General features: G+C 44.7%; 2 protein-coding genes across 5 annotated transcripts in view; one reads left to right on the plus strand and one right to left on the minus strand.

Moving 5' to 3' along the window:
* The window catches only part of unc5cb (unc-5 netrin receptor Cb), a 170,680-nt gene extending 162,015 nt beyond the window's left edge, over positions 1-8,665 (plus strand). For all 3 annotated transcript variants that reach the window (XM_014130023.2, XM_014130002.2, XM_014130008.2), the window contains 5 exons: positions 5,292-5,525; positions 6,312-6,461; positions 6,545-6,709; positions 7,374-7,552; positions 8,010-8,665. In XM_014130023.2, coding sequence (XP_013985498.1) covers positions 5,292-5,525; positions 6,312-6,461; positions 6,545-6,709; positions 7,374-7,552; positions 8,010-8,169 — 888 coding nt within the window. In that variant the 3' untranslated portion in view covers positions 8,170-8,665. The remainder of the gene's footprint in view (positions 1-5,291; positions 5,526-6,311; positions 6,462-6,544; positions 6,710-7,373; positions 7,553-8,009) is intronic.
* A 2,742-nt stretch (positions 8,666-11,407) lies between these two features.
* The window catches only part of LOC106564072 (bone morphogenetic protein receptor type-1B-like), a 110,134-nt gene continuing 98,093 nt past the window's right edge, over positions 11,408-23,448 (minus strand). Inside the window, exons 1-11 of one of the 2 annotated variants that reach the window (XM_014130071.2) lie at positions 20,319-20,471; positions 20,023-20,182; positions 19,481-19,583; positions 18,809-18,911; positions 17,638-17,734; positions 17,363-17,501; positions 16,672-16,864; positions 16,086-16,383; positions 15,692-15,867; positions 13,156-13,286; positions 11,408-13,043 (exon numbers count right to left, since the gene is read on the minus strand). In XM_014130071.2, the coding sequence (XP_013985546.1) occupies positions 12,918-13,043; positions 13,156-13,286; positions 15,692-15,867; positions 16,086-16,383; positions 16,672-16,864; positions 17,363-17,501; positions 17,638-17,734; positions 18,809-18,911; positions 19,481-19,583; positions 20,023-20,165 (1,509 nt within the window). In that variant the 5' untranslated portion in view covers positions 20,166-20,182; positions 20,319-20,471 and the 3' untranslated portion in view covers positions 11,408-12,917. Of the gene's footprint in view, positions 13,044-13,155; positions 13,287-15,691; positions 15,868-16,085; positions 16,384-16,671; positions 16,865-17,362; positions 17,502-17,637; positions 17,735-18,808; positions 18,912-19,480; positions 19,584-20,022; positions 20,183-20,318; positions 20,472-23,448 lie in introns of those variants that run through there. The other variant, XM_014130059.2, reaches the window with a different exon arrangement.

The raw sequence follows: 23,448 nt of genomic DNA on the forward strand, positions 1-23,448 counted from the left end.
GATTTCTGTTCCCAGTGGATGGTTTCCTGTATTATTTCCTAGATCCTTACATTCCTACATAAGTCTTAACAAAGCAGTGGGGTTTCTTGCAATTTAAAGGTTGTGTAGAACGCTACTACTGTGATAATCTAGTTTCCTGTATTATTTCCTAGATCCTTACATTCCTACATAAGTCTTAACAAAGCAGTGGGGTTTCTTGCAGTTAAAGGTTGTGTAGAACGCTACTACTGTGAGAATCTAGATTCCTGTATTATTTCCTCGATTCCTGCACTTAGGGAAAAAAAGGGTTCTATAAAAAGGTTCTTCGTCTGTCCCTTTAAGTGAACCCTTTTTGGTTCCAGGTAGAACTAGGGCTGTTGCGGTGACCATAATACCACCCCACCGGCAGTCATGAGTCATGACCTCAGTAAAATTCTACGTGACCATGAAGTCACGGTAATTTCCTCTTATGCATTCTGGACATGTGTTAGTAGTAGCCAACTGGTACTCAGGGCTCTATTGTCCCTCTAACCACTCTGACATCAATGCAAATGCAATTGAAAATCACATCAAACACTTATCATCAAAACAGTATATGCTTTTAAAACTCACCTCCCTGCGATTGATCAATTTGAAGAGAGAAGTTCAACAACAGGTTGAAAGTGAGTGGAACACATTGTCGTTGTGGATGTTGTTTCAAAGCCTAACACATCGAAATGGACAGCGCTTTCTAATTCAGAACACCCATATGCATATTAGAGCTTATGCATATGCATAGGATTATATGAGCCCAAGCCCCCAAAAAAAACAGAATTAAAGTAATGATTGTGCCGTTATGCAATAAATAGCCTACTACATATTACACATGGCAGAAAAACATGAGAAAACACTGATTAAAGTTATCTTTGGTACATAATTGGTCTAGCCTAAATTAAACAAATATTGAGTTAGCTTACTACTACTTTCTATTGGATACCGTAGCAATAGGGCATTTTTTGTATTTTCATAATTAATAGGCTGACACATTACCTTTAGCTATAGAATATCTCACCACCGTGAATTTCCATCTCCTCCCCTCTCTCCTTCATTCCTTTATCCAGCGCGCAGACAGGGGGGCCGTCAACAGTTTAATGAAATATTTTGTTATTTCATTGTTTCATTGTGAAAACATATTACTATCGATTTCCCCGAACAGATTTCACTTGGTTTCCCAAATGAAGCACTGGGCAGGAACAGGGTCGGAGGTCTGCATACAGAGTTTTGGCTCAACCGTCAGCAGCCTACCCGGAGTAGCCTACCCGGAGTAGACTACCCGACATGAGTGAAACTAACCAGTGTTCTCATATGGATTACATGTATTTTTTCTCTTGCCCCTATTCCTGCTCATTTGATAATGGGCCATTCTAAATTGAAACAAATGTTACATATTAAATTGAGAATAGTCTGATGGGTGAAAATACAGTATGATCACTTGATGAGAGAAGATCGTGTGCAGCCTGAGGCAAGGAACAGAGCACAAGCTTTTTTTGCAACTTCCTCAAACCATCAATAGTCGCATAATGCAGCTCATATACACTATATATACAAAAATATGAGGACACCCCTTCAAATTAGTGGATTCGGCTATTTCAGCCACACCCGTTGCTTACAGGAGTATAAAATGTAACACATAGCCATGCAATTTCCATGGACAAACATTGTCAGTTGAATGGCCTCACTGAAGAGCTTAGTGACTTTCAACGTGGTACTGTCATAGGATTCCACAATTCCAAGTCAGTTCGTCAAATATCTGCCCTGCTAGAGCTGACCCAGTCAACTGTAAGTGCTGTTATTATGAAGTGGAAATGTCTAGGAGCAACAACGGCTCAGCCACGAAGTGGTAGGCCACACAAGCTCACAAAATGGGACTGCTGAGTGCTGTAGCGTGTAGCACGTAAAAATCGTCTGTCTTTGGTTGCAACACTCTTTACCGAGTTCCAAACTGCCTCTGGATGCAACGTCAGCACAAGAACTGTTCGTCGGGAGCATCATGAAATGGGTTTCCATGGCCGAGCAGCCTCACACAAGCCTAAGATCACTATGCGCATTGCTCGCCGCCATTGGACTCTGGAGCAGTGGAAATGCGCTTTCTGGAGTGATGAATCACGCTTTACCATCTGGCAGTCCAACGGACGAATCTGGGTTTGGCGGATGGCAGGAGAACTCTACCTGCAGAATGCAGAGTTCCAACTGTACATTTTGGTGGAGGAGGAATAATGGTCTGGGGCTGTTTTTAATGGTTCGGGCTAGTCCCCTTAGATCCAGTGAAGGAAAATCTTAATACTACAGCATATAATGGCATTCTAGACAATTCTGTGCTTCCAACTTTGTGGCAGTAGTTTGGGGAAGGACCTTTCCTATTGCAGCATTACAATGGCCCTGTGCACAAAGTGAAGTCCATACAGAAATGGTTTGTTGAGATCGGTGTGGAAGAACTTGACTGGCCTGCACAGAACCCCATCAAACACCTTTGGGAGGAATTGGCATGCCGACTGCAAGCCAGGCATCGCCCAACATCAGTGCCTGACCTCACTAATGCTCTTGTGGCTGACTTGAAGCAAGTCCCCACAGCAATGTTCCAACATCTAGTGGAAAACCTTTCCAGAAGAGTGGAGGCTGTTATAGCAGCAAAGTGGGACTAACTCCATATCAATGCCCATGATTTTGGAAAGAGATGTTCGACAAGCAGGAAGCAGGTGTCCACATACTTATGGTCCTGCAGTGTATCTTTTGATTTCTAAGGCATTCTATGGTTTGTAGGCTACCATTCACAACTAAAGTTGCCAATAGCTCTAAATCTAGCATATAGGATAGGACCTGTTTCAAATTATCACTTTCACACACAACATAGCCACTTCATATGCGCACTCTCGCGCCGAATGGGAAAAATGTCCTTTCTATTTTATTCAGCTAAATTCAATTACATTTTTCTTATTATAAAATCCTATAAAATAATGGCATATCTTGTCTGCTAAATGGTGCATGGCCAGATAACGTACAGTAGGCCAACTCATATGTTGTTATTCCGAAATGCATTTTCTTCATATCATAATGTTTCTTTAGACTTGCCTAAAATAAATGAGGATTTTTTGTGATGGTGTATATTCAATTGATTTAAATGTAGATGTTCCTAAGGTGCGCATCAGCGGCTTGTATGTGGCCTGGAGGCTGGGAGATGCTTAACATGTTTATCTTATTTAGCAGTCAATTATGGTGAGACCGGCAGTCTTTTGCATGACAATAACGGGCTGACAAAATGTCGAGACCGCCACAGCCCTAGGTAGAACCCTTTTGGGTTCCATGTAGAACCCTCTGTGGAAAGGGTTCTACATGGAACACAGACGGGTTCTCCTACCTGGAACCAAAAGTGTTCTACCTGAAACCAAAAGGGTTCTTCAAAGGGTTCTCCTATGGGAACAGCCGAAGAACCCTTTCAGGTTCTAGATAGCAACTTTTTTTCTAAGAGTGTAGAATTCTAGATACAACATTGGGTTTTAGACTAGTTCAGAGTTGTGTAAAAGTTTGTTGGAAGGAGAAACTAGACTCGTGTATATTTTGACTGCCTAACCCATCTGCAGTCAGTGTGGGAGCGACTCAGAGGAAGATGAGGGTTTGATGTGGTAACGAAGAGACTGGTTTGAGGCAGTGGAGCCGTTTTTCAGCTGTTTGTTCTACTGCATCACCAACAGAAGACGTGCATGCATGTCCTGTCGGTCTCAACACATTCATCACCATGGTACAGAGCCGTCACTGCCCATATCAACGTAGTGACGCCATATTGCATCAGCACAGTGAAATCTGATGATTATCAACTCACAATCTGAAGCCTACAGATTGTTCTAGGCCTTCAGAGAGAAGCTTTATTCGATGTGTCTTGGACTCTCTTTTCCAGCTCCGCAAAAGAAAATCAAAAAATAAACCATGGATAATAGACATGAGAATCTCCATGATGTTGATGTTACTACTGTAGGAGGTATGAACATTTGATGAGGAAGTCATCTGTAATATACATACAGTGTTTAATGTGGGCTACGTAGCGTGTGACTATGACGGATTGCCTCTGGGCAGCCAATAAACCAAGATCGCGGCGTGAAAGCATTTTAACAGAGAAATAACTATTGATTATATCTCAGCCTGTCAGCCACGTGGATGGTAATATCCGTAGGTGATGCCTGGCTGCTTTATATCAGCTGAGCTGAGGCCAACCACACACATACTGGAGGACTGGCGATATATTGCTTTTGCTATGACATGCGCTGTCAGAATGGTAGCTCTCCCTTCTATTCTCCCCATAGAGAGAGGCAGTTAGACAGTCATAGGGAGAGAGATTCAGCGACTGGCTCTTATATTACCGTCGTACAATGTGAATAATCAGACGTCTCAGTGATGTGTCCAGCACAGTGAGCTGGGTAAGTGTGTGTGTGTGTGTGTGTGTGTGTGTGTGTGTGTGTGTGTGTGTGTGTGTGTGTGTGTGTGTGTGTGTGTGTGTGTGTGTGTGTGTGTGTGTGTGTGTGTGTGTGTGTGTGTGTGTGTGTGTGTGTGTGTGTGTGTGTGTGTGTGTGTGTGTGTGTGTGTGTGTGTGTGTGTGTGTGTGTGTGCGTGCGCGTGCGCGCGCGCATTGCAGAGTGTAATGAGTAACATGTGTAAGTCAGTAAGTCTCTCCTCACAAAGAGTATTTCAGCACGTGTATGTGAGGCCTTAGCCCAGTTTTCCACTGTATTGTAATCATCCCCCTAGTGAGGAACACTCATACTGTCCCTCAGGATCAGTTAAAGAGCCTAATGACCAGCTATAATACTGCTGTTAAATGCCCCGGCTCCAAATAAAAAAACTCTCTTACACACACACAGTCTCACACACACAGTTACACACACACACGGTCACACACACACTATGGTGGTGTCATTCCTCTTCTCGCTGTCTGTCTCACATAATGGGTTGAATGGATGCCAGGCAGTGTGCGCTCATAGGAGCGTCAGGATTACAGAACTCAGCATGCCTCTTGACCCAGTTAGACCCAGACACCAATAATGAAACAGGAATATGCTCTCACATGATCCAGCGTTGTCACTGGGGGGGAACTAGGAGAGGGCCATGCTATAACCTCGTACATGGTGGTCTATTGTTAGATATTAAACATTTAGACGTATATAGGGACTAGGCAGGCACATGTATACATTTACATGGATACTGTAACCACACACACTCTCACACTCACCCTCCCTCCCACTCCCTCTCTCTCTCTCCCTCTCTCTCTCTCTCTCTCTATCTAGGAGGTAGTGGTGGTAGGAGAGGAGAACTTCACCACTCCCTGTTACATCCAGATGGATGAGGAGGCGTGTCACATCCTGACAGAGACCCTAGGGACCTACTGCCTGGTGGGCCAGTCCTGCAGCGCGGCCACCACCAAGCGGCTCAAGTTGGCCATCTTCGGTCCTGTCACTTGCCCTGCTCTGGAGTACCACATTAGAGTCTACTGCCTGGACGACACACAGGACTCACTCAAAGTAAGAACAACTGTGTGTGTGGGGGGGGCTGTCTGCATGTGTGTGTGTCTGCGTGTGTGTGTGTGTGTGTGTGTGTGTGTGTGTGTGTGTGTGTGTGTGTGTGTGTGTGTGTGTGTGTGTGTGTGTGTGTGTGTGTGTGTGTGTGTGTGTGGTGTGTGTGTGTGTGTGTGTGTGTGTGTGTGTGTGTGTGTGTGTGTATGTGTGTGTGTGGTGGGAGGAGGGCGTGTGTGTGTTGCGGGGGGAGGGCGTGTGTGTGTGTGTGTGTGTGTGTGTGTGTGTGTGTGTGTGTGTGTGTGTGTGTGTGTGTGTGTGTGTGTGTGTGTGTGTGTGTGTGTGTGTGTGTGTGTGTGTGTGTGTGTGTGTGTGTGTGGGGTGTGGGGAGGGTGTGTGTGTGTGTGTGTATAGGAGTAGCCAGCAGATGCATTATAAGGGGAGATGAGCACATGCATTTAAATATAATCTCCATCATCAAGCTGCTCCCAGAGAAATGATGCCGTGCCTTCACAAATATGTCCTCCCCATCACAACACATTAGAATACCTCTATCCACCTACACTGTAGAAAGATAAGGTCTCATTATTACTTCTGGGAGGAGAATAGGACCTGGTTATTTAGTTTGGGATGCGGGGTAATGAGAATTGGGAATGATCATGTTTAATGTAGAAGTGAATGTCAAAGGTTGTGAATGTTTCTAGATGGATTATATCCCATAATTCTCTGCTTCAAACAGCGTGGATAGAGTGGCTGTCTCATGCCTTAACCCCGTGTGTCTCTGTGTTATTATAGGAGGTCCTACAGATGGAGAAGCAGATGGGAGGGAAACTGCTGGACGAACCAAAGACCCTCAACTTCAAGGACAGCACCCACAACCTGCGACTGTCCATCCACGACGTCCCACACACACTGTGGAAGAGCAAGCTACTAGCCAAGTACCAGGTACGCACAGCAAACACGGAATGTAAAGACACACACGCACCCTTGGTCCCAGTATTAACCCACCCCCACCCCTCTCTTCCCAGGAGTTGTCGTTCCAGCAGGTGTGGTCTGGGTCCCAGAGGAACCTCCACTGTACCTTCACCCTGGAGAGGTTCTGTCCCAGCACCGTAGACCTGGTCTGTAAACTGTGTGTCCGACAGGTGGAGGGTGAAGGACAGATCTTCCAGCTGGACACCACCCTCTCAGAGGTAAGGAGATATTAGAGTGTCCAGCTAGAGTACATACGTATAGTGTACTAATAAACATTTACATGCTGAATCATGCATACATCCTCAGACAAATCAGACTAACTTGATTTAGTCGGACTTACTGCTAACTTGAATTGAGGCTGCTGTTATATCGTACATCCCTGTCTTTTTCCATGTCTTTGTCCCTCCTGGGTATTGAGTTTAACCTTCTGTCAGTGAACTAATTTACTCAGACAGTGAGCCTTGAGCCTGCTGCACAGACAGGCCTCTCGTTGAGAGCTTGTCTGTTATGAGAGTTACAAGCATTACTGGTTTTATATTTCATAGCTCCATACAGAGCACAGATCTAAGGGAATAATCACAAAGAGAATGGTGGAGTAGGAGAATATTGGAGCAGAGATGGGACAGGGAACATTGGATAGAATGCTTTGTGTAACTTGCCCTGGCCCTGGCCTTAGTAATGTAGACACTCGTCTCTGTCTGTCTGGGGCTTTCTATCTGACTAGATGCTAGCAGCTGGGGCTAGACAATTTTATGAAGACATGCACCAATTCGAATGAGAACTAAACTTGGAACCCTAACTTCAACAATCAGCTCCCAAAGAATAATTTCAGTCAATTCAAATAGTTGAACTGACATCAGTCTCTCTCTCTTGCATCTCCAGGACACCCAGAGCATCGACACGTCTCTGCTAGACCCAGCCAGTAACATCACCACCTTGGTGGGGCCCAATGCCTTCCGCATCCCCCTCTCCATCAGACAGAAGCTCTGTGGCAGCCTGGACGCTCCACAGACCAGAGGCAACGACTGGAGGATGCTGGCACACAAACTGAACCTGGACAGGTAGTGATGGGACTGGATGATGTGTGTTGTGTGTGTGTGTGTGTGTGTGTGTGTGTGTGTGTGTGTGTGTGTGTGTGTGTGTGTGTGTGTGTGTGTGTGTGTGTGTGTGTGGTACTGTCCAGTGTTACTGAAGCTTGGGCATCTCTTTTCTCTCTCTCTCTCTCTCTCTCTCTCTCTCTCTCTCTCTCTCTCTCTCTCTCTCTCTCTCTCTCTCTCTCTCTCTCTCTCTCTCTCTCTCTCTCTCTCTCTCTCTCTCTCTCTCTCTCTCTCTCTCTCTCTCTCTCTCTCTCTCTCTCTCTCTCTCTCTCTCTCTCTCTCTCTCTCTCTCTCTCTCTCTCTCTCTCTCTCTCTCTCTCTCTCTCTCTCTCTCTCTCTCTCTCTCTCTCTCTCTCTCTCTCTCTCTCTCTCTCTCTCTCTCTCTCTCTCTCTCTCTCTCTCTCTCCCCTCCCCACATCAGGTATCTGAACTACTTTGCCACTAAGTCCAGTCCTACTGGGGTGATTTTAGACCTGTGGGAGGCACAACACTTCCCCGATGGGAACCTTAGCCGCCTAGCTGCCGTGCTGGAGGAGATGGGTCGCCATGAGAACCTCGTGCCCATGGCAACGGACCACTGACACCTGTCCATCAAAGAACAGGAAATTCCAGGGAGGAGTGAGAGATGAGTCAGGGAGAGAAGGAGAGAGCGTAAGAGCGGCAATCTGTTAGCTGACATGCAGGACAGGCAGAGGCCGACATTTTTTCAATCAGGGAACACACAGACATAGTGCACACACACACGTACATACTTATCATTGCCATGCTCCACTTACAGTATATTGGAAATAACATTTTGACAAAGGAAAGAGAAAGTTAGTCAGCTCTGTTTGTTCTCTCCCTGGTACAGTTTCCTTTACCGTGATACAGTTTCCTAGGAAACGCTTGATAGTGCTGTCCATATAGTGGATGTGGTGACATACTGGCTCAGAGCATAGGACCATGGGAAGGAAGGGGTGGGGCGGTGAAGGCCCTCCCACTCCACCTGCCCCCATGGCTCCCCATGGTAACCCCTGTAAACAACATTAATGTTGAATGACTCGTCAATATTTCTGATAAAAGAACTTGTTTCAGTGACTATATAGGTCTGTATTTAATAACACATCCATTTATACACAAATATCTCTCCTTTTGTATTTTATGCAGCCTAATATTGAGTTTTCCAGTGTGTTCTTTTCCCCTGCTTTCGTTGCACAGTCCTTTGTTTTCATTGTGCCATAGTGCTGCCTAGTGGATTCTCTTAGTAATGACACCTACTGTACAGTCACTGATACAAAGACAATAGCGCAACCTGTACATAAACAAAACATTGAAAACTGTAACCTTTTACAGTGTAAGACTGTCATTATTAATATTAGCTGTTATCATTCATGTTGTGTATTATTATATTGTTTTACAATTATTTTTTGTTACTTTTTATTCTGCAATTATTTACAATTTGCATATTTAGTTTGAAACGATTATATTTGGGTTTATATTGCGCTATCAAGGGTTTGCTTGTTAGGCCATGGAACCCACGATGCTGATACAAGGAACTGTCTGAGAGGTCAGTGAGAGGTCAGTCAAGTCATCTCTCACTCACAGCATGCCAGTCAGCATAGTCAGAGAGGAAGAGGCGAAGCGAGAGGGTCCACTCCTGTCAAAATCTGTCCACACGGGAATACAGCGGTAAGCAGACCGCCTACCTTCCCGCCTTTGGGACAACGACTCCCATTGTTAGGGTGGAGACATGAGCATCTCGTCATTATATGCAGCTCTCTGGCATAGTGGAACATCGCAATCTGCTCTCATCATGTACGGTCTCCTGATGATGACCTTGTCCAAATGAGACAGGACCAGGGTGGAGGAAGAGATGGGAGTCTGTCTTCCAAGGTGGAAGATGTGTCGTTTGTTGATAGACAGACGGTATATTTTTTTAGGACTGATGCAGCCTGATATGATTGCCTTTTACCAAATAATTGATATTGATGTAAAATTCCACGCTAATGTTCTCTTTCATGAAGTCTGAATACCTGTAATCTGATTGTTTCACATGAGCAGATTACTAAATGACAACATACACTGAGTATACCAAACATTATGAATACCTTCCTAATATTGAGTTACACCCCCTTTTGCCCTCAGAACAGCCTCAATTCGTTGGGACATGAACTCTACAAGCTGTCGAAAGCGTTCCACAGGGATGCTGGCCCATGTTGATTCCTATGCTTCCCACAGTTGTGTCAAGTTGGCTGGATGTCCTTTGGGTGGTGGACTATTCTTGGTACACACGGGAAACTGTTTAGCATGAAAAACCCAGCAGCATTGCAGTTCTTGACACAAACCGGTACGCCTGGCACCTACTACCATACCCCGTTCAAAGGCACTTACATATTTTGTCTTGCCCATTCACCCTCAGAATGGCACACATACACAATCTATGTCTCAGTTATCTCAAGCCTTAAAAATCCTTCTTTCACCTGTCTCTTAATCTTCATCTACACTGACTGAAGTGGATTTACACCCTTCGGAGCCTGGTTCCTCTCTAGGTTTCTTCTTAGGCTCCTACCTTTCTAGGGAGATTTTCCTAGCCACCGTGCTTCTACACCTGCATTGCTTGCTGTTTGGGGTTTTAGGCTGGGTTTCTGTACAGCACTTTGTGACATCGGCTGATGTAAAAAGGGCTTTATAAATACATTTGATTGATTGATTTAACAAGTGACATCAATAAGGGATCATAGCTTTCACATGGATGCCCCTGGTCAATCTATGTCTTGGAAAGAGCATGTTCTTAATGTTTTGTAGACTCAGTGTACACTAACAGTTACTGTTGACTTTCAGTGGGGGGAATGGAAATAGGTGAACTCGTGAACTTTGACAGATTATCGAATTATTTATCTTGCAATTGGGAAAGCATTAAGTATAAGGATTTTATGATAGCATATTTGTATTATATGATAGCATATTTGTATGTGTATAATAACTGAAGATAACTGTCCAACATTCCTTGAAAAGAAGCAGCGCTGACAGTAGTCGTTTGATTAGTTTTGGTTAAAAAAAAATATTGACAGTTGTGTGAGCATTTTCCTAAAGCCGTCTATGCAAACTTTGCATCCTTTATAAAAAAAAAAAATGTATGTACTGAAAAGTGCTAGCCGTTGCATTCCATCGTTCTCCTGAGGCTTCATGGGTAATATTGTATGTATAGTGAGAATGTGGCCAATTCTGTTCAAGCATTCATCATGTTACTTGCAAATGCTTGCATTTCCTCTGTTAAGTTCCTGTACAAAGTGTAAGAAAGAATTTTTAAAACTAATAATAAATTATATTTATATGCAACACTGAATGCAGAATCCGACTCTTCTTTTCCACTTCCTGGTGGCTTTCTCCGTTCAATCTATATTGCTGAAGCATTACAGATTGTGTGATAGAAATGTGAAGGTAATTTCCGATTGAGGGGACATGCAGCGTTTACCATGAACGCAGTCTCCACTAACGCGGGAACATTGCCTTTAAATTTAAATTAGGCTGTAACTCTGAACTTCCGCGATATGGATTGAATAGAGCCCAAACACGAGCTACCACAACCTTAACCCTAGCTTCATGTCCCCAGATCAACCCCAAACCTAGCCATAACCCACATTTTGGTTAATCTTACTTGAATCTATTTATCCTGCTTTTCTCTTAGGATTCATAAGGTGCTGGTGCTAGCTCTCCCTTTGACCCAAGGTGTAGGATTTCCTTAGGATTCCTGTACGATCTTTCTGCCGTTTTCCTGTGTATGTGTATGTTCGTGCGTGAGAGAGAGAAATTAAAGTAATCTAAAAAAGAGAGACGATATGGAGACTGACAGCATTTTATTAGGGAATGTTCTCCTGGTCCACACACTCTCTTATACACATATATACAGATTAAATAAGGCACACGCCATAGTGGACACTCAGCGAGTTATTCTGTACACAAGTCATAGGCAAACAACCAAAACATATTTAACATTATTATTAAGTCCATCATTATCAATACATTTCAACATTGTTATTTACAATTAAATTCTGTGAGGGGGAGAAAACGAGAATATTATAGTAGCAAGACAACCATGAGTGAGGTCATCTTACTGGCATGACTCAGGTAGCCTGATTAGGGCAATTCCACGTTAAGTAACTCAAGAGTTTTCACTTTCAAATGTATGTCAAACAACAAACACAAAGTCATTCTGTTATCAAATTTGGCCCCTGCACTGTTCCTCAAGTTAATGTGTTTTAGTTACATTTTAAGTGGAAGTTGTTAAAATGTGTCCTTTTGTTGAAATGGTTTGTTTAACTTTGTAATCATTGGTTTTTGTTTGACATGCATTTGAAAGTAAAAAATCTGATTCTCAGCATCACTCTGTTACCATGGAATTGCCCAGTAACATCACTCCCATGCTTTTTAATTAACCATCAGCTTCACCAGAATCATAACATAATGATGCTCCTTTTCTCCTATCGTTAGTCCTTGATAAAGAGACATTTCAGGGGATTAAGAATGACTCCTTTGGATAGCCAAATGGCCCCAAGTCAATATTGAAGCAAAGTGTTTTCCTGTATGAATAGAACCAAATACCTGGGTTTCTTGGGCAGTGATGCTGCAAGAATTACTGAGTGATCGACTTCACTTCCAACAGTATGCAGAGCTTTCTTTACCGTTGCAAAACTTTGGGTTCGAAGATAAACAAATAGGGCCAGTTGCTACAGCACAACGGGGGAAAAAAACAAAGTCTTTATTTGAACTAGCCATCATAACCCTAGATAACGATGTCGGAAACATGGCATTAAGCATCATGAACATTCTGACACTGTTATAACGGGTTTTGAAGGGGTTACTGTGGCTCGTTGTAATAAAATGTTACCGCGAAAACAAAACAATACTGTTATATGGCTTTAGATGGACAGAGCAGGAACTCCTCTTTCTCGTCCCTCTCTTGGCCATGAGGGACGGAGTGACTCCTCCTCTCCTGCAGAGGGTACTGTCTGTCCTTGTGTTTTCCCCTCACTCACACAGCCACTCCGCTTTCACAGAAAGCAATGCCAGACCAGACCAGACCGGCTCAAACCAGACTGGCCCAGAACAGAAACTGCCCACTGGGACTCTCTCTGTCTTGGCAGTGGCACGGGCAAGGAGAGAGCAGACCCTGAACCTGGGAAAACCCACTCTTTCCCTCTCACTCGCTCTTTCCCTCTCTCTCTCTCATTCTTTCTCTCTATCTCCTGCCTTGCCCTCCTCCCGTGGGCCTGGCAGAGTGGCCCTAGGCCAAGGACATGTCTCTAGGGGATGAGTGTCTCTAGGTGGCGGCAGGAGGAGCAGCAGCGTGTCACAGTTTGATGTCCTGAGACTCAGACATCTTGGCCAGGGTCTTCTTCACTCTCAGAGCAGTGAGGCGAGATGCAGGGTTGTGGGCCCAGCACTCCGTCATCAGCTTCCCCATCTGTCTGAGACACTGAACACACATACCAAGGTCAGAAATCAACATAGACTCATCAAACACAGTAGCATACATATGAGTATACTGAGGTCAAGCATATAACAGAATCACAAAGATTTTTCCGTACCTCATCACTGCTCCAGCGGTTGGCGAAGGAGGGTCTCTGTCTCTTGATGCACACCACCTCCCTCATGTCTTCATAGGAGGGGTCAGAGGACACCAGGTCATGGTAAGGCAGCTGGTACTCCTCTACGATGCCTACAGGACATGAGGCACATGGAGAGAGAGATGTTAGATCTTGACATTCATCACAAAGCCCACTGATATTGCAAACTACTTTAATGACTTTTTCATTGGCATGATAAGCAAACTTAGGGATGACATGCCAGCAACAAACGCTGACACTACACATCCAAGAATATCGGACCAAATTATAAAAGACAAGAATTGTACTTTAGAATTTTTGAAGTCAGTGTGGAAGAGGTGAAAAAATTGTTGTCTATCAACAATGACAAGCCACCAGGGTCTGACAATCTAGATGAAAAATTACGACGATATTGCCACTCCTATGCGCCACATCTTCAATTTAAGCCCACTAGAGAGTGTGTGCCTTCAAGCCTGGAGGGAAGCTAAAGTCATTCCTCTACCCAAGAATATTAAAGCCCCCTTTACTGGCTCAAATAGCAGACCAATCAGCCTGTTACCAACCCTTAGTAAACTTCTGGAATAAATTGTGTTTGACCAGATACAATGCTATTTAAAGTAAACAAATTGACAACAGAATTTCAGCATGTTTGTAGGGAAGGACACTCAACAAGCACAGCACTTACACAAATGACTGATGATTGGCTGAGAGAAATTGATGATACAATGATTGTGGGGTCTTGTTAGACTTCAGTGCAGCTTTTGACATTATTGATCATAGTATGCTGCTGGAAAAACATATGTGTTATGGCTTTACACCCCCTACAATAATGTGGATAAGAGTTACTTGTCTAACAGAACACAGAGGGTGTTCTTTAATGGAAGCCTATCAAATATAATCCACTAAGAATCAGAAATTCCCCAGGATAGCTGTTAAGGCCCCTTGCTTTTTAAAATTTTTACTAACGACATGCCACTGACTTTGAGTAAAGCCAGAGTTTCTATATATGCGGATGACTAAACAATATACACGTCAGCAACTACAGTCACTGAAATGACTGCAACACTCAACAAAGAGCTGCAGTTCGTTTCAGAGTGGGTGGCAAGGAATAAGTTAGCCCTAAATATTTCTAAAACTAAAAGCACTGTATTTGGAACAAAACACTCACCAAACTAAAGCTCAACTAAATCTTGTAATAAATAATGTGGAAATTGAGAAAGTTGAGATGACTAAATTCCTTGGAGTAACACTAGATTGTAAACTGTCATGGTCAAAACATATTGATGCAGTAGTAGCAAAGATGGGGAGAATACTGTCTATAATAAAGTGATGCTCTTAACAACACTATCAACAAGGCAAGTTCTACAGGCCCTAGTTTTGTTGCACCTTGACTACTGTTCAGTCGTGTGTCAGGTGCCACAAAAAAGGATTTTCAGAACAGGGCAGCACGGCTGGCCCTTGGATGTACACAGAGAGCTAATATTAATAATATGCATGTCAATCTCTCCTGGCTGAAAGTGGAGGAGAGATTGACTTCATCACTCCTTTTATTTATGAGAGGTATTGACATGTTGAATGCACTGAGCTGTCTGTTTAAACGACTAGCACACAACTCGAACACCCATGCATACCCCACAAGACATGCCACAATAGGTCTCTTCACAGTCCCCAAGTCCAGAACAGACTATGGGAGGCACACAGTACTACATAGAGCCATGACTACATGGAACTCTGTTCCACATCAAGTAACTGACGCAAGCAGTAAAATTAGATAAAAAAACAGATAAAAAAACACCTTATGGAACAGCGGGGACTGTGAAGGAACACAAACATTGGCACACACAAACAAACAAACAAACAAACAAACAAACAAACACACACACACACACACACACACACACACACACACACACACACACACACACACACACACACACACACACACACACACACACACACACACACACACACACACACACACACACACACACATGGATTTAGTACTGTAGATATATGGGAGTGGTGGAGTAGGGTCCTGAGGGAACACAGTGTGTTGTGAAATCTGAGAATGTATTGTAATGTTCTAAAATTGTATACACTGCCTTAATTTTGCTGGACCCCAGGAAGAGTGGCTGCTGCTTTGGCAGTAGTTAATGTGGATCCATAATAAATACAAAATACTGTGTCATCCCAGCTGAGAGAGTAGTAAGACGATACACAGAGTGGAAGGGGGTAAGATAACTGAACAGTAGGTGTGTAACGGAACACGTATTTGTTTGGACCTCGGTTCGGTCCGAACCGTGACCCCAAAACCGGAATATGTACCGAACCGTGGGTTTGGTGTTGCACCCCTACTGAACAGGATAAAAAAATAAACGTTTGAATAAAAAACATTTTTAATTGGACAAGCATTTTGGCAAATGTCTGCATGCACATGGTCAAAGATCACGTCAGTCTACTTCACATCTAAAAATGATATCCGACATTTTGAAGCAGAGCATTGTGGGCCGTGTCTGACCTCCAGATACGCAGCGCCGGGCGATCTCCCAGAGGATGAGGCCGAAGCTGTACATGTCGGCCATGATGTAGGACTGAAAGTGTTTCCTGTTCAGACTCTCGTCCAGCACCTCTGGGGGCATATAGCGCTTTGTGCCCACCCTGGTGTTGGGAGGGATGTCCACCTCGTTGGTGTCACTGAGAGAGGCAGGAGTAGGGAGAGAAATACCACATCTTTTCATCAACATTGCACCTTTAAAACAACACAGTCTTCGCATTTCTGGACTGATGCTGATTTTTACCGGAGTGAAAAGTATAGAAACATAACAAAGTAGAACAAATCTGCACTATAAAGATGTTTCGTTATTTCTACATTGATGACCTGATGTATGTCAGATGTCCCTTTCCTGTCCTACCTGATGAATTTGACGGCAAGACCCAGGTCTGCGATGCAGCAGGCCCCATTCTTCTTTACCAGGATGTTCTTGCTCTTCAGGTCTCTGTGGGCGATGGCTGGCTTGCCCTGGGTGCCAAAGATCTCTGTGTGGAGGTGACAGAGGCCTGACACTGAGGAGTAGGCCAGCCGCAGCATGGCCTTGATGTCTAGCGTGGTGGACTTGAGGTAGTCGTACAGAGATCCACTCTCATGGTAGTCTGTGATCAGGTAGAGCTGGGTCCACGAGCCTGTTCCCTTTATGTCAGCTGCTATGAAGCCTGGGTTGGGAGGAGACAGGAGACGGGGGGAGATCTTTGAGGAGATGCAAAGGGCTCGATTCAATCTGTAGCGTGGAATATCTGCGTTGTAATCCGGTTGACATTTAAAGGTAATTTCCGGTTGAGCCGACAAACGCAGCGTTTACTGTGAGCACGGTAACATTGCCTTTAAATGTAAATCCCGCTACAATGCAGATCTTCCGGCTACGGATTGAATCAAGCCAAAAGACACACATATATAGAGATGCACGCAAGGAAGCGCACACACACACACCTCGCTGTCCTTACCCAGTATGTTCTCGTGTCTCATGAGGACAGTTTGGTAGATCTCTGTCTCTCTGAACCAGCTGGCCTCCTCGGTGGTGAAGAACACTTTGACAGCCACTCTCTCTCCTCTCCAGCGACCCATCCACACCTCCCCGTAGCGGCCCTTACCTATCTGCTTCACCATCTGAATCTGCTTGGCTATGGTGCGCTGCACCTGAGCACAGGAAAACACCCACACACCGTCGTCAGCGTCAATAAAATAATAATCGTCGTCAACAACTTAAATGAACATTGTGATCGTCAAGATTATAATATCCTCATATCATAATCACTATTTATGCATCTAATTCAACATAACTAACCCACATCATAATCGCGATTTCTGCATCTAATTCAACATAACTAACCCACATCATAATCATTATTTCTGCATCTAATTCCACATAACTAACCCACATCATAATCATGATTTCTGCATCTAATTCAACATAACTAACCCACATCATAATCATGATTTCTGCATCTAATTCAACATAACTAACCCACATCATAATCATGATTTCTGCATCTAATTCAACATAACTAACCCACATCATAATCATGATTTCTGCATCTAATTCAACATAACTAACCCATTGAGAGAGTACCACTGTATTGCTGGACTGATTTTGCCATTAGTTGCTGTGTGTGATGTGCAGTGTTGAGTTCTCACCAGCAGGGGGAGTCCTGATCCTGATCCAGAGCTCTGGGACTGTTCTATCAGGTCCTTCAGAGACTCTCCAGGGGGAATGTAAGTCTCATCCTGCTCCAGACCAATACTGTAGTGAGGCCGGGACTCCTGACGCTTATACCTGGAAGAGACACATTGGTAAAGCCCTTAGTAATGCAACTAAGGGCTTTACCCTCCTAAAAGCGCATTACATTGGTCTATGTTACCAATCTCCTCAGTGCGTGGGTCGGAGTCCAAGTCCATGTGTGTTTTCTCACCTGAAGTAACAGAAGACGATGATGAGCGCCAGGATGATGCTGCAGACTGTGACAGAGATGAAGAGAGCCATGTGGTGGATACTGCTGTCCACGTAATCTACAGGAGAGAGAGAGAGAGAGGAGAAGAGAGAGAGAAGAGAGTCAGAGAGCGAGAGAGAGAGAAGAGAAAGTCAGTCAGTTCACACATCCACAGAGCCAAACCTAACACTGGGGTCAACTCAACAGCACCAGTTCTCCATTCATCTGTTTATAACAGTTTCATTCCAAACCCTGCCAAATCTCAGAGATGGGGACAAACTCTTATTTTCCACTCTCCTCCCCCACCCTCCCCCTTCTCTTGTTCCTCTTTCCCCCTTCTCCCCCTCTCAGTGTGTGATCGATCATATCCCCTTTCTGAGAAAAAAAACAGATTGGGTGTCACACTGACATCGCCACGGCAACCCCTCAGGCCCAAAGCTGCTCTGGGACTCTAGACTTTCTGCCAGCCTCCTGTCAATCATTTACACACACACGCACGCATACATACACATACACTTGAAGATAGACACACGCGGAAATGATCTCACTGTACAATTTGCCTCGTTTGACAAATCAATTTGTCTTTGACTAATTTCCTTGATAGACGTAACGCACCACGCACGCACACACACACACACACGTACGTACGCACACGCAAAAACGCACACACACACACACACACACACACACACACACACACACACACACACACACACACACACACACACACACACACACACACACACACACACACACACACACACACACACACACAGTGTTGGTGTCTAGCTAGAGGAGTGACAGATGGACAGATATCTCAGATCCGTAGCAGCGCAGGAAACTCAAGCAGGCCCTGGGGAGAGGCTGTCCTTTTCATTAGAGGGTGAGAGAACAAGCCAAGCCTGCCAGCTCCATTTCACCTGCCTCCCACTGTCTTCCCCCCAGCCTTCCCCTGTCTTCCCCCTGAGCAGCAAGTGCCACTCCAGCCAGCACTATACACTGTGGTTTGTAACAGTTTAAAACTGTCACTACCCATCACACCCAAGTGCAGGTTGAGGGAGCCTACTCTGAAAGCCTCTTCCGCACAAGAGGACAGAGATTCCCTGTGTTGACTGGGTGGAATTCACTGTGTGTGACTGAGTGTGTCTCTTACCAGGGGCCCTCGGTGGTGGTAAAGTAGGATACAGGTCTTTATTGCAGAAGTCCTGGTCTGTACAGCACTCTAGAGCCCTCCTCTGACGGGCATTCCCTGTGTCCTGTTGTGACCCACCATAAACACACTGTTACATCTACACAACTCTAATTACTAGACAACAGTTTGAAGGACGGCAGATGCAGGATCTTCATTTGTTCACTATTTTGTGGCTGGGAATTTTCCTGCACAGCAGGAAATGCAAACTTGTCGTGAATTAGAGGTTTAAAAAGGATTCTACAATTTGTAATTTCCGCTTTAAAATATCAGACTTGATTTGCCCTGACAAAAAATGTATCAATACCTATATATAATCCACATAATTATTTACATTTCCTGTTGCTGCAGGACTATTTTCCTGCTGTTGCAAACTGGCTCAAATTAAGATACTACATCTGTACAGGTTATTTACAATGTTGCTTATTGATGGCGAGACAAGGCTGGTCTAACACATTGCTTTCATTGTCGGTTTGTTAAGGTCTGATTTGAAGAGATTCCTTTGAGAACTGTAGTGAGTCATAGAGGGATTATAAGGACTTACAAGAGCTTATAAAGCTGGTTCAACTGCACTTCCACAGTGACTGCCTCCACTTGATGGCGTTCACATACACACCACACACACTGCAGACTTACCCTGCACTGAAACTCCGAACCCACCAGCCCCAGACACCCAGAGGTCAGCACAGGGAGACTTCCCTCTTCATCCTCCACCATGGTGAAACAATAACCATCAGTCCTGAAGAGATACCGTGATCATCAACATCTGGGCCCGTTCCATTGTCAATCTTTCAACATCATATATTCATCATGACTAAAATTCACAGTGGTTGTATTGGCAACCACAATCACATGTAATAAACACAGCTAGACCGGGATGGAGACAGTGGGCACCAATCTGTCTGTAATTATGCTTGTATTTAAATATCTCATTACTGTCTGAGTTCATATGTTCCACGGTGGCTGTTCGCTGAATTAGAGTTTTACAGGATAGTGACCAATATGAGGAATTACCTCTGCTGTGTACTAATTAATGCAAGCTAATTACACATTAGATATTAGACACAGTGGATTCTAAGATGGTCTGAAAAAGACGTCGACCGTGTCAACAGGGTTGTGATTTTGTGGAATTTGTGTGCGTCCGTGCGTGTGCGTCCGTGCGTGCGTATGGATCATACCTGCAGGTATTGTTGGTAGAGTCTTCAGGACAGTGATGGTAACAGTGGCACCAGAGGATCCTCTGTGTTGGAGCCGGGGCTGTACTCCCACCGTTCTCCCACCTACTGTCTGACCTGTCTCTCCCAGGGTTCCTCAGTAACATGGTGTCCAACACGTTGGCTACCGAGACACAGAGAGGACAAAGCAGGTTTATTAGTCCCAGGACCAGGACAGACCAAACACAGTTATATCACAGAGAGAGGACAGACCAAACACAGTTATATGGACACTGTGTCATTCAAACGGCTGCACCTACCTTGTAGTAAAACTTAAGTACATACATAACCGAGGTAAATTCGAATTAAATCAAAGCTAGCAAAGTGACATTTTCTCCACTCTTCAACTCCCTCTTTCCAGACATGCTTGAAAAATCTAAATGCCTTGGCAACGTCGCCATAGTAACGTAGCCACAGAAACGGTGACAGTGTCTGGTGAAAGCTACCCTTCTGTTCTGTTCTGGCCTCAACTCAATGTACCTGCCTGAGACTGGAACAACACTGGTACACTTAATACTCTGACAAGAAAGAGCTTTTTGTGCTCAGTGTGTGTCTGTGTGTGTTTTTGTGTGGTAGATGCGTGTGTGTGCATGCAAGTTAGTGTGTGTGTGTGTGTGTGTGGCAGTCTCGACAGCAGTTCTGGAACGAGTGTGTAGCATGTCGTTTTAATATCCAAGGCCATATATCTCACCCTGGTTTTGGCAGAGCAGCCCAACAGAACCCTCATGGCTACACGTTTGTGTGCCTCGATATTTTGGGAGTATGTGTGTTTACGATGTTATAAAGCCCTCCAACGCACTTATACTTCACTGTCAGTAGGAGCAGTATCTCCTATACATGAATGAATACAACCCAAAACAGCTCTAAAAATGTTCGGTGGATATGTGTAAATATGTTGTTGGAGACCACCTCATTAAGTTGGTATTGTATATACCAGCTCTAATGTTTTAGTACACCTTCCCAGTCCCAACCATCCTGCCTCAGAGAGAGGCATTGCGAAAGGGCTCAGACAGTGTTACTGTGGGTTAGCCAGAAGAGACCAGCTATGCCCTCACACGTGTTTCATTCCCACTACAATAACAGCTCAGGGCAGGCTCAACCGCAGAGCAAAACAAGGTTCTGCTCATATACTTTACTAGAAAAACTGGGAGCTCGTGTTACCAGCAAACTTCGCCTTTTCCACCTTCTAGTCTTTCACCCATAGAGCCTGCTTCACCAGAGAGAGGTAGGAAGAGGGTTCAGCGCTCAGAGCACCTTGACTAGTGACTACGCCAACCTTGAGAGAAGCAGTCATAAGTCTATATTATACTGTGTTAAAGAGATTCTGCAGTACTTTTGTATACTTATTACTAAGCCAGTAGTTCTGAAAGTAGCACTCATGAGCCAAAAACGGTCCCTGGAAATTGCGTACTACGTCATGTCATCGCTCGATCTCTTTCTCTGCTGTGTACACTGAGCCGTGGGCCCGCCCTGCAGCCTCATTGGGTAACACTGATCATTACACAGGTGCACCTTGTGCTGGGGACAATAAAAGAACACCGTTTTGTCATCCGGCTTCCTCACCTGCTGGGTCATCTGGGGGGCTGGCTCCCCAGTGTCTGGGCCTGGCTGCTAAGTGGGTGGCCCTACACCCTCCAAGGCCCACCCATGGTTGCACCCCTGCCAAGTCATGGGAAATCCATAAATTAGGGCCTAATGAATCTATTTCAATTGACTGATTTCCTTATATGAACTGCAACTCAGTAAAATATTTTAAATTGTTGCATGTTGCGTTTATATTTTTGTTCAGTATATAAACTACACATTGACACATCCAGCCCAAAGCAGGAGGTTTAAAAATGACTTTCTTAGTCACCGGCTACAGGAAAGCTCCATCCTTCCAAGTCACTGTTGTCATTTTTCTTGTGAGGGAAAGAGAACCCCCCTTTGGAGTTAAACAGAGAAAATCCCAGACCCCGGGGCCAGAGGCATGGTGTAAATCCACAGGCTGGGAGAGCTGCTTAGTCTCTCACTAAGATCCATTAGAACACACTACCTCTCTCCATGTAGAGTCAACTTCCCTCTAAGTTCCCTCTCCTAATGGACTCATAGAGTGATGCGGGGCTGCTGTTATTTCAGGGAGGGAGAAATAGAAGAGGGTCTATGCCAACCCCTGGTCCTCTAACCCCTAAGCAGCCTTTCTTCCCTTGGGGAGACAAGGTTCCCTCTTTGATCAGACCCATGGTCTGGCATTGGGCTCATACAGGCCTGCTCACTCTCCTGGCCCCTGATATAGTTTGTTTTTAGAGGCCAACACAGAGGCTGTGTAGGTTGAGTGTGGATCACCTCCTTGTCTTTTACAGAGCATATGGGGTGTAGACACAGGATGAGGGAGACTCCATATCTGTTACATGATTCCTGTTTAATACACACTCCTCTAACAGGAGTGTGTATTAAACAGGAATCATCGTCTGTCCTCGGTTGCAACATTCACTAACGAGTTCCAAACTGCCTCTGGAAGCAACGTCAGCACAATATCGGTTTCGTCGGGAACTTCATGAAATGGGTTTCTATGGCCGAGTAGCCGCACACAAGCCTAAGATCATCATGCGCAACGCCAAGCGTAGGCTGGATTGGACTCTGGAGCAGTGGAAGCGTGTTCTCTGGAGTGATGAATCACGCTTTACCATCTGGCAGTCCGACGGACACATCTGGGTTTGGTGGATGCCAAGAGAACGCATATATCGGTGTACATATCACGGACAAACTGAAATGGTCCACCCACACAGACAGCATGGTGAGGAAGGCGCAACAGCGCCTCTTCAACCTTAGGAGGCTGAAGAAATTTGGCTTGTCACCAAAAACACTCACAAACTTTTACAGATGCACAATCTGTCGGGCTGTATCACGGCCTGGTAAAGTAACTGCTCCGCCCACAACCGTAAGGCTCTCCAGAGGGTAGTGAGGTCTGCACGACGCATCACCGGGGACAAACTACCTGCCCTCCAAGACACCTACACCACCCGATGTCACAGGAAGGCCAAAAAGATCATCAAGGACAACAACCACCCGAGCCACTGCCTGTTCACCCAGCTATCATCCAGAAGGTGAGGTCAGTACAGGTGCATCAAAGCGGGGACCGAGAGACTGAAAAACAGCTTCTATCTCAAGGCCATCAGACTGTTAAACAGCCATCACTAACATTGAGTGGCTGTTGCCAACATACTGACTCAAATCTCTAGCCACTTTAATAACAAAAAATTGGATGTAATAAATGTATCACTAGTCACTTTAAACAATGCCACTTTATATAATGTTTACATACCCTACATTACTCATGTCATACAGTATATACTGTACTCTATACCATCTACTGCATCCTGCCTATGCCGTTCGGCCATCGCTCATCCA

Source organism: Salmo salar, chromosome ssa01, assembly GCF_905237065.1.
Source record: "Salmo salar chromosome ssa01, Ssal_v3.1, whole genome shotgun sequence".
Classification (NCBI taxonomy): domain Eukaryota; kingdom Metazoa; phylum Chordata; class Actinopteri; order Salmoniformes; family Salmonidae; genus Salmo; species Salmo salar.